The 11346-nt window shown below is 45.9% G+C and overlaps 1 protein-coding gene across 3 annotated transcripts in view; it reads left to right on the top strand.

Moving 5' to 3' along the window:
* The window catches only part of CWC25 (CWC25 spliceosome associated protein), a 34395-nt gene that overhangs the window by 8022 nt on the left and 15027 nt on the right, over positions 1-11346 (top strand). For 2 of the 3 annotated variants that reach the window (XM_027774744.1, XM_027774743.1), the window contains 2 exons: positions 1737-2023; positions 8326-8562. In XM_027774744.1, the coding sequence (XP_027630545.1) occupies positions 1833-2023; positions 8326-8562 (428 nt within the window). In that variant the 5' untranslated portion in view covers positions 1737-1832. The remainder of the gene's footprint in view (positions 1-1736; positions 2024-8325; positions 8563-11346) is intronic. The other variant, XM_027774745.1, reaches the window with a different exon arrangement.

Genomic DNA, 11346 nt, shown 5'->3' with positions numbered 1-11346 from the left:
GCAAGCTCTAATCCAAGGTTTTCCATCTCAGCGCTGTTGACAGTTTGGGCTAGATAATTCAGTGGGGTGTGGTGGTGGTGGTGGTGGGGTTGCTGTTCAGTTGTTTAGCAACATCCTTGGTCTTTAGCCATTAGTTGCACCCTCCTCCCCCAGTTGTGACAACCTGAAATGTCTCCAGATGTTGACACCTGTTCCTCTGGTGGCAAACTCACCTATGATTGGATGAGGGAGGAAAGGGAAGACCAGTAGGACAAAACGTGAGGGGAGGGGAGGATACTAAGGCCAGAAGGACTGCATTACTTGACAAAGGGAAAGGCAGTACAAGGAGAGAGAGAGAGAGAGAAAGGGAAGAAAGGGGAGCTCTCTTTGGCTAGATATTTCCACAAGCCAAGTGTGTAAGTTATGGCCCTGATCTCATTTAGTCTTCTTCACAGGCCTTCAGGCCTCCAGTCGGTCTGGTAAACCCATTCGTCCTAGGCTAGCTGGTTCATTCATGCCTTTCCTATGCATACATCTCTTCAGGATTTTGTGCTGTGAACAGGATGAAGTTCTGACCCTTAACATGGCTTATAAGGCTCTTAATTATTCAGCCACACCGAATTATTTGTGCTTTGTTTTATTCTTATTGGCTTTTTTCTTAGTTTATTCATTTCCTTTATTTTTCTCTCTCTATGTGAGAGAGAGAGAGAGAAGCATACGAGTCTTCATGTCACTGTCCACCCTCAGTCTCAGCCAGCCTAGATCATAGGCACCTGTGCATACGGGATGTGCTTAGGAGGCCCCAGGGCATGAACCCAGGACCTTTTCCATGTGGGTCTAGCTGCATTACTGCTGCACCACTGTCCAGCCCTGTTTGTGCTGTTTTCTCACCACTGTGAGTGCAGTTGTGTGTGCTGTTCCCCTGTTTGGAAATCTCTCCTTCTCCCCTTTTTCCATATCACTAGGCTTATTTATTATTGTCCTTGGATATTACTTCCTCTGGGGGAAGCATTCTTTATTTGGGAAACTGAACTAAAGCATTGGCTGATAGGGCAGAGAGAAAAGCGAAGCATTCTTTTAGGGTGAAGGGTGAGATCAGAATCAAGGGGAGATTCCTGGGAAGAACAATGAAAAGAAGTACTAGGTGGATTGTAAGCCATGGACGCTTACGGGAGGTTAAGTAGACTTAAGGAAAGGAAGGTTGTGTTCCTGCAAATAAAAGTCTGGTGCCAAAGGTGCTTGAGTCCGATTACCTTTCAAAGTCTGAATCTTCTTCCCTTGCTACCCCATTCCTCCTGTTCTGCTGTTACCAACTCCCACTTTAGGCTTGGCTAGTGGGACTATGACTTGAGGGCACTGAAGGTTAGAACTGTCGGAAGGGAGTGCAGGAAGGACCTGCTCTATCCTGTAATTTTATGTACTTGCACATCCACCTGTTCCCATCCCAAGATGGGTGAGAGATTATTGGTAGTGAGATGTCTTGCCCTTACACACCCACCTTAGCATCAGTTGGGTATGGAAGGATAAGTGAGGCTGGGCCAGTTAGACTTGCCACCCATCCACTCCCAGAATTACCAATATTTTCTTCCTTCTTCTATTTGCCACAGAATCTGAAGAAGAGTTGGCACCCGCAGACCCTCCGCAATGTGGAGAAGGTGTGGAAGGCTGAACAGAAACATGAGGCTGAGCGGAAGAAGATCGAAGAGCTTCAGCGGGAGCTTAGAGAGGAGCGGGCCCGGGAAGAGATGCAGGGCCAGATCCCGCGAGGTCGTCCCTGAACTATTTTTCTCCGATTCCTCTGGATTCTCCCTGAGTCTTCCAGGCCAGCGTAGCGAGGACACGACTCCACCATCATGGGGGGTGGAGATCTGAATCTGAAGAAGAGTTGGCACCCGCAGACCCTCCGCAATGTGGAGAAGGTGTGGAAGGCTGAACAGAAACATGAGGCTGAGCGGAAGAAGATCGAAGAGCTTCAGCGGGAGCTTAGAGAGGAGCGGGCCCGGGAAGAGATGCAGCGCTATGCGGAGGATGTCGGGGCTGTCAAGTAAGCCAGGAGAGGGCGTCCGGGTGTGCAGGGACCTGCAAGACCGGCATGCAGGGGCATATCCAGGTGTAGCGTGATGATGGGGTGGTTAAGAGGGCACTTTTAGAGTCAGACTGACCTGGGTTCTGAGGTTGGCTTTGCACAGACTAGTAATTAGGAGCTGCTCTGGGAGCCTTGGTTACTTCAGTAGAACCAGGGGAGAGATAATGCCCGGCTCTGTAAGATTGCTGGCCAGTAAGTGAGATAACGTGTAAGGTTAGTGTGGGCCAGGCTGGTGGTGGTTAGTTGACAGCCTTGACTGAGCATGGTTGCCCCTACCCTGTCTCTCAGTACGTCAAGGCTTCAGTTCTGCCTTTCGTTAATGTAGTTCAGGTTCATTTTAGAGGGACAGTGACGTCCTACAAAAGGAGGTGCATGCTGTGTGATTGTGGACAATTCCACTCGGGTTCACCCTGTTTTAGATAATAATTACCCTATTTATTTTGTGAAAGAAGTTGGGAGTAAACATATTCCAAGAAAATATAAAGCATCTGGAAACCGAACCAGCAGTTAGCGTAATGGCTATGTCACTGGACTCCCACATAGTCAACCGTGGTTCGCATCCCGGACCCAGTGGCTTAAAACTCATGCCGGGCGCATGTGTGTGCATGCCCAAGATCCCGAGAGGAGAATGGAGGAGAAGGGATTGCGGCGTGACCATCCCCCCTGGGGGGTGATTTCTCGCTTTCTGTCTCTATGTCTCTCTCTGTCTGTCTGGCGAGCGCACGCGCCCTATAGCGAAAACCTCTCCAAAAAAAAAGAAAATATAAAGCATAAAATATGCAGTACATTCGTAAATAATGAAATAAAAATGATAGACTAAAACTGAGTAATCTGTATTGTCATTCCCCCTGTTTGTATCCTAATGGCAAGGCTTTAGGTGCTGGGTGACACACTCCCTCACTGGGTTTGCAGAGCTTTGAGTAATTTTATGACAGGAAGATGGGTGACATTTAGGGCTGCGTGTGTGAGACTTAGTTTCAATTCATGGAAATGGTATTTTGGAATTTAAGTGGGAGAAAAATCACACTCATTTGGGAAAATGAACTGGGGAGAAGGCTATTCATACTTCCCTATGAAATTTCGAACGTTTTGAGACCAGCAGATGGTGTAATGGTTACACTGCTGGACTCCCACATAGTCATGCCTGGTTGAAGTCCTGGACCTGGCAGCTTAAAACTCATGCTGGGGATGGGGACCAGCAGGTGGCATGGTAGTTAGGGCGCTGGACGCTCCCACATGGCAGACCACGGTTTAGGTCCCGGACCTGGTTGTTTGCTTTCTTGCTTTCTCTCTCTCTCTCTCTCTCTGGCTCTCTCTGGTCAAATTACAATGAATAAATAAAATTTTCAAAAGTAAAAAACAAAAACTCATGCTGGGTGCACGTATGTGTGTGCCCAAGATCCTGAGAGGAGAATGGAGGAGGCTGAGGAGCTGAGGTGTGGCCATCCTCTCTAGGGGATGATTTCTTGTTTTCTATCTCTTTGTCTCTCTGGTGAGCGCATATGCCCTATAGCAAAAATCTCTTTAAAAAAAAAAAAAAAGAAAATTTAGAATAGTTTAGATGGAGCTTTGTAATTTTCAAATGCAATATGATATAGTTAGGGTATTGATACTTAAAATGAAGTAAGGGAATGAAATTTTATTTTAAATTTTGCCAGAGTGTGTGTACACTTGTGGCGGGGGGTGGCGAGAAGGAAAGGGAGAAAGCACCCTCCGTGGCGGGCGGTCATCCCATAACCTCTTCTCCATCTCCATTTCTCCCTCCTTTCAGAATTTTAGGCGTGCATACCCTTGCGCCTGGTGTGTTTTTAAGGATGCCAGGTCTGGGACTTAAACCATGAAGTCTGCCATGTGGGATTCAGTTGCCTTAACCACCATGCCACTGGCTGGCCCCCCAAGGTACCGATTTTTTTTTTTTTTAAGAGGTTTTTGCTATAGAGCACAGAAAGACAGAGAGAGACAGAGAGACAAAGTGAGAAATCACCCCCCAGGGGGGATGGCCATGCTGCAATCCCTTCTCCTCCATTCTCCTCTTGGGATCTTGGGCCTGCATGCACAGTGTGAGTTTAGGTCATGGGTTTTGGGACTTGAACCATGGTCTACTACATGGGAGTCCAGTGACATAGCCATTATGCCAACTGCTGGTCTCCCCCCCATCCCCGCATTTAAAAAAAAATTTTGCTATAAGGCACATGCAATCCACGGAGAAAGAAGGGTGGAGGGTAGCCCAGGGAGGGGGATGGCCATGCCACAAGCTCTTTTCCTCCTTTCTCCTCTTGGGATTTTGGACACACACACGTACCCAAGTGTGTTTTACAAGCTGCCGGGTTAGAGAATCAAGCCACACAGCCAGTTTGTGGGATCTAACACCTTCACCACCATGCTACCAGCTGGCCCCGAAGACAGCTGGCCTTCCAGGGGTCTTCTTTCCCTGTGGCTTAACCATACTGTAGTTCTGTAGTTGGTTGTGGAAGAAACCTCCCCATGTTGCAAAGCTACTTCCTCACTATGGACCTTAGGTTTTTTATTATTATTATTTTTTGCTACAGGGTACGTGTGCTTGCCAGAAAAACAGAGAGACAGGAAGCGAGAGATCACCCCCCAGGGGCATGGCCATGGGGCAATCCCTTCTCCTCCATTCTCCTCTCGGGATCTTGGGCACACTCGCACACGCGGCTAGCGTGAGTTTTAAGTCACCAGGTCTGGGACACGAACCATGGTTGACTACGTGGGAGTCCAGTGACATAGCTATTATGCCATCCTCTGGTCCCTGGACCTTAGATTTTAATAGCTGTCAAACTCTCATCCTCTGTGGTTTTCTTACACTGGAGAACTGGGAAAATCTGCAGTCTTCTACAGTTGGCCAATGTGTGCTCTCCTGCATACTTGCCTAACTTGACACCAGTGGTGAGAGTGATGCTTGGCTAGCTGGATGGAGCCTTACCCAGCAACCCACAATTAATTCTTTTTTTTTTTTTAAGTATTATTTATTATTTTTTTAAACTTTTTAAAATTATTCATTTATTTTGATTTTCAAGCTGCCGGGGGTGAGACTTGAACCATTGTCGGCTATGTGGGAATCCAGCACCTTAACCACACACCACCTGCTGGCCCTTTTATTAATTATTATTATTGGGACCAGCAGTTAGCATAATAGCTATGTCGCTGAACTCCCATGTAACCGACCACAGTTCGAGTCCCTGACCTGGTGGCTTAAACTCATGTCAGGTGCGTGTACGTGTGTGTCCAAGATCCCGAGAGGAGAATGGAGGAGAAAGGATTGTGGCATGGCCATCCCCCCGGGGGGTGATTTCTCGCTTTCGATCTCTCTGTCTCTCTCTTTATGGCGAGCACACGCGCCCTATAGCAAAAACCTCTCAAAAAAAAAAAAAAGTATTATTATTCAATTTGACCAGAGCGAAGACAGAGAGAGAGAGGGAGGGAGGGAGGGAGGGAAGGAGAGGGAGAAAGCAAGCCATAAGGTCTGGGACTCAAACCATGGTCAGTCAAGTGCCTTAACCACCACACCACCTGCTGCCCCCCCCAATTCTTTTATTATTATTATTATTTAAATAATGTTAACTATTTAATAATTTATTTTATTTTGACCAGAGAGAGAGCAAGAGAGGAAGTGAGAAAGCAAGCCACCAGGTCTGGGACTCAAACCATGGTTGGCCATGTGGGAGTGTCCATTGCCTTAACCACCACGCCTCCTGCTGGTCTCCAATCAATTCTTAATTATGACTCTCGTGTTTTTCAAACCAATACTCCCCCCCGCCACCCCACCCAAGAGAGTGCTTGTGCTTGCCAGAGAAAGAGAGAAAATAAGAAAGGGGAATGATCATGCCACAATCCCTTTTCTTCAGTTCTCCCGAGATGTTGGGCTCACAAGCATATGCACCTGTAGTAATTTTCAAGCCACTGGGTCCAGGACTTGAACCGCAGTTGGCCATGTGGGAGTCCAGTGACCTGATCACTATGCCATCTTCTGGCCCCAAACTGATCATTTTTTTTTTTTTTTTTTTGGTTATATAAGTTAACTCATTTATTGTAGGCTAGTGATATTCCAAATGTTTATGGAGTGTCTCCTGGTCTTTCAATTCCTTCAGTCTTCTGATGGCGGACTTCACTGTGACAGCCAAAGTGGTGGTGCAGGTCCAGGCACCACCAGCTGACATTTTCATGCAGGAATCACAGTGCCAGATCCCCACATCTTAGTTTGCCACAGAAGGAGCAAGTGCACTTGGCATGTTGGCTGATTTCAACTTTCTTCACCATTTTCTGGAGGGAGACACCATAGCGGGTCCCGTATTTACTGACGAGGCCATATTGCCGTCACCTAGTCCAAGCCCAGAGAACCAAACTGATCCTTTCAACAAGAAAAAAATGTCTAGAGTCATGGTCCTCTAGTATTGGTTTGAATTATTATTATTAAAAATGGTCCATCCAGGGCCAGCGGGTAGCAGGTTATGTCACTGGACTCCCACGTATTCAACCGTAGTTCAGTTCCTGGACCTGGTCGCTTAAAACTCACACCAGGCATGTGTGCGTGCGTGTGTGCCCAAAATCCCGAGAGGAGAGTGGAAGAGAAGGGATTATGGCTTGGCCATCCCCCCAGGGAGTGATTTCTCGTTTTCTGTCTCTCTAGTGAGTACATGTGCCCAGCAGCAAAAATCTCTCTTAAAAAAAAAAAAAAAAGGTCCAACTCTATAGCAGGTGCTACGTGTTGCTGCTTGTTAGGCTGAGGCCATGTGGGAAGCCTGATTTCAATCCTAGCCCACTTAAGAAAGCCAGGTAAGGGGACCAGCAGTTAGCGTAATGGCTATGTTGCTGGACTCCCATGTAGTCAACCGTGGTTCATGTCTCGGACGTGGTGGCTTAAAACTCACGCTGGGCGCGTGTGCTTGCATGCCCAAGATTCCGAGAGGAGAATGGAGGAGAAGGGATTGCAGCATGGCCATCCCCCTAGGGGGGTGATTTATTGCTTTCTGTCTCTTTCTCTGTCTGCCTGGCGAGCGCATGCTCCCTATGGCAAAAACCTCTCCAAAAAAAAAAAAAATAGGTAAGGGGCTGGCAGGTGGCATGGTTGTTACTGGTGCTGGACTTCCACACAGCTGACTGTGGTTCGAGTCCCAGACCTGGCGGCTTGCTGTCTCATTTTCCCTCTCTCTCTCTCACTCACTCACTCTGTCCCTCTCTGGTCAAATTAAAATAAATAAGTAAAGTTAAATAAAATAATTCTTTAAAAAAAAAAAGCCAGGTGAGGTGGCATGCTCCTAGGGTCTCAACTCATTGGGAAGTTGAGACAGGAAGATTGACAAAGTGAAACCTTATCTAAAACACCGTACCCACATATGCACATGCACACACATACAGAAGGTTCAAACATAACTAGGAAGACGTTCTTTTTATATGGTAGAGAATGCACGTGTGTACGAGAGAGAGGCACCTTGAACAAGGTGTTATCACGCTGTAATCTCCTTCCCTAACCTTCCAGGGATCCTGGTGCCCATGCATGTGCCCAACATGTTTTCAGGACTAATCTGGGATCTGATCCTGTAGTTGCCATATGGCTTCCCAGGACACTTTCATTACCACTGCCACAGAGGGTGGGCTGGAAGACATTCTTTATGTTCATAGTTCTTATGTAGCCTAAAAACAAAGCAGATACACAAATTTTAAAAGTACTATTAAGGGACCAGTGGATGGTATAATGGTTACGTCACTGGACTCCCACATAGTCGACTGTGGTTTGAGTCTTGAGCCCGGTGCCTTGAAACTCATGCATGGTGTGTGTGCATGTGTGTCCAAAATCCTGAAATGAGATTGGAGGAGAAGGGATTGCAGCGTGGCCATCCTCCTGGGGAGTGATTTCTCACTTTCTGTCTTTCTGGCGAGCACACACGCACTATAGCAAAAACCTCTCCCCCTCAAAAAAAATTCATATAAAGTAATGATAAATAAAATTAAATAAATAAAATTTTTTGGAGAGGTTTTTGCTGTAGGGCATGTGTGCTCACCAGAAAGACAGAAAGTGAGAAATCACCCCCCATGGAGGATGGCCATGTCGCAATCCCTTCTCCATTCTCCTCTCAGGATCTTGGGCATGTTTGCACACGCACTCAGAGTGAGTTTAAGCCACCGGGTCCGGGACTCGAACCGTGGTCGACTACATGGGAGTCCAGTGACATAGCCATTATGCCAACTGCTGGTCCCCACCCCCCACATTTTTAAAAGTCTTTTTTTCTCCCTTGAACCAGGAAAAAAGAAGAAAAATTAGACTGGATGTACCAGGGTCCTGGTGGGATGGTGAACCGTGATGAGTACCTGCTGGGACGCCCTATTGACAAATACGTCTTTGAGAAGATGGAGGAGAAGGAGGCAGGGTGTTCTTCTGAGACAGGACTCCTCCCAGGCTCTATCTTTGCCCCTTCAGGTGCCAATTCTCTTCTCGACATGGCCAGCAAAATCCGTGAGGACCCACTCTTCATCATCAGGTACTGTTGAGGCTGTTGCTTCATTGCTTTCCTATTGGTTTCTCCTTGGCTCTTATTTGTCATGTAAAGTATTGGTCTCCATTTGGACGTCATAAATTTGGAAAGGAAGGTCCATTTGAGATCATATGAAAAAATGTTGGCAAATAGAGTAGACCAGATCAAATTTATTGATTGATCTTTGGTCCTTAAAGATTGGCAGCTTCTTGGAAATTTGGGAATATATGTAGAGTTAACTAGATGGGTGAACAGCCCTTCTTACCCTCCAGTAGCAGAACCTCTTAAAAAGAAACCTTAGGGGGCCAGCAGGTGGCATGGTAGTTAAGGTGCTGGATTCCCACATGGCCGAGGATCATTTGAGTCACAGACCCTGCAGCTTGAAAATCACACTGGACAGGACCAGCAACTGGTGTAATAGCTATGTCACTGGACTTGCATATAGTCTACTGCAGTTCGAGTCCTGGACCTGGTGGCTTAAACTCACGCCATGTGCATGTGCGTGCGTGCCCAAGATCCCAAGAGGAGAATGGAGGAGAAGGGATTGTGGCGTGGCCATACCCCTGGGGGGTGATTTCTCGCTCTCTATCTCTCTGTCTTTCTCTGTCTGTCTGGCGAGCGCACATACCCTATAGCAAAAACCTTTTCAAAAGAAAAGAAAAAAAAAACCAAAACCTCTCCAAAAAAAAAAAAAAAAAAAAAAAACACAACCTCTCCAAAAAAAAAAAAAAAAAAATAAAAATCACACTGGACACATGTGCATACATGCCCAAAATCCCAAGAAAGAGGAGAGTGGAGGAGAAGGGATTACCATGTAGCCATCCTCACTGGGGGGTGATTTCTCACTTTTCCTCTTTCTCTCTCTCTCGAATGAGCGCACATACCCTATGGCAAAAACCTAAACAAATTAAAAAGAAACTTTAGAAACTTAAAACATTTTGGATGCTGAATGAGACCACACTGTGTACATTATATATTTGGTTTAATTTGCATAATTTTGTTTCTGGTGTGTAAAATTGAACATGGAGAAATTTTTTGTTTTGTTTTTTAGTTTGCCATAGGGCACATGCACTCACTGGAGACAGAGGGAGAAAGTGAGAACCCCCCTACAGGACGATGGTCATGCCCTAATCTCTTCTTCATTCTCTTGTTGGAATTTTGGTCATACACACTGATATGCCCAGTGTGATTTTCATTTATTTATTTTTTTTGGAGAGGTTTTTGCTATAGAGCATGTGCACTTGCCAGAAAGACAGAGAGAGACAGAGAGACAGAAAGTGAGAAATTATGATCCGGGGGGATGGCCATGCCGCAGTCCCTTCTCCTCCATTCTCCTCTCAGGATCTTGGGCACGCATACACATGCGCCTGGCATGAGTTTAAGCCACCAAGTCCAGGACTCGAGCTGCGGTCAACCACATGGGAGTCTAGTGATAACCGTTGGTGCCAACTGCTGGTCCCACCCAGCGTGATTTTCAAATCAGCAAGTTTAAGACGAACTATGCAGTTGACCATGGGAGATCTAACTGCCTTAGCCTTAGCCTCCATACCACCTGCTGGCCTGAGGGAAAAAAAAAAAATATATATGTACACACACATATATATATGTGTGTATATATATATACACATATATATGTATATATATTATTAAAGAATTATTTTATTGAACTTTATTTTATTTATTTGTTTATTTTAATTTGACCAGAGTGAGACAGAGAGAGAGGAGAGAGAGAGGGAATGTGAGAAAGCAAACCACTGGGCCCAGGACTCAAACCACGGTCGGCCATGTTGGGGGAGTTCAGTGCAGTGCTCTTAACCACCACACCACCTGCTGGCCCCGAGAAATATATATTTTTATAATTAATTATTTTTATTGCGGGAGGCATGTGTACTTGTTGTATTGTGCATCCTCCAACAATGTGCGATCATGATGTAATCTTTTTTCTGCCATTTCTCCATCCTGTCAGGATTTGGGGCATCCATGCACATGTGTTTGATGTGTTTTTCAAGCTTCTGGGGCTAGAACTCAAACTGTGATTGGCCATCTGAGATCTGGCTCCCAATGTATAGTGCTTAACTTCTGTACTAAGGGGCCAGTCCCTGAAACATTTATTTTTTTATTTATATTTTTTAAAATTAATTTTTATGCATGATATAAAGCACACATGAGAGAGAGAGAAAGAGAGAGAGAAAAGCACCCTCAACAGGGCCTCTGTTATGCCTCAATCCTTTTTTTTTTTAAAGAGGTTTTTGCCTTAGGGGATGTTTGCTCGCTGGAGCAAGAGAGACAGAGACAGTGAGAGGAAAAGGGAGAAATCACTCCCCCCAGAGGATGGCCATGCCACAATCCCTTCTTTTCTATTCTCCTCCCAGGATCTTGGGCATACATGCACATGCGCCTGGCATGATTTCAAGCCATCGGGTTTGGTACTTGAACCATAGTTGGCCATGTGGGATTCTAGCTATGTAATCACTGTGCCATCTGCTTGCCCTGACTCAACCCCTTTTACTCTACTAGCTCCTCAGGATCGGTAACCAGTGTGTTTTTAGATCCAGGGATTCAAACTTACAATTGGTCATATGACTTCTAGCCTTGCAGGGCGCTTGCATTACCACTGTGTCACAGTGGCTGGGTCTATGTTACTATTTTCTTGTTGAATCTCTAACTTCTTTCTAAATTTTCATTGTTATAATACAATATGAACAACTTTGGCTTTCTTTGATTATTTCTTTTTTTTTTTTTTTGGGGGGGTTTTTTTCTTTAGGGGGGGGGGGCTTGCCAGACAGAGGG

The sequence above is a fragment of the Tupaia chinensis genome, unplaced genomic scaffold, assembly GCF_000334495.1.
Source record: "Tupaia chinensis unplaced genomic scaffold, TupChi_1.0 Scaffold000477_1, whole genome shotgun sequence".
Taxonomy (NCBI): Eukaryota; Metazoa; Chordata; class Mammalia; order Scandentia; family Tupaiidae; genus Tupaia; species Tupaia belangeri.
Note: the sequence above shows the minus strand (reverse complement) of the source record. Positions and strands in the feature narration are given on the sequence as shown.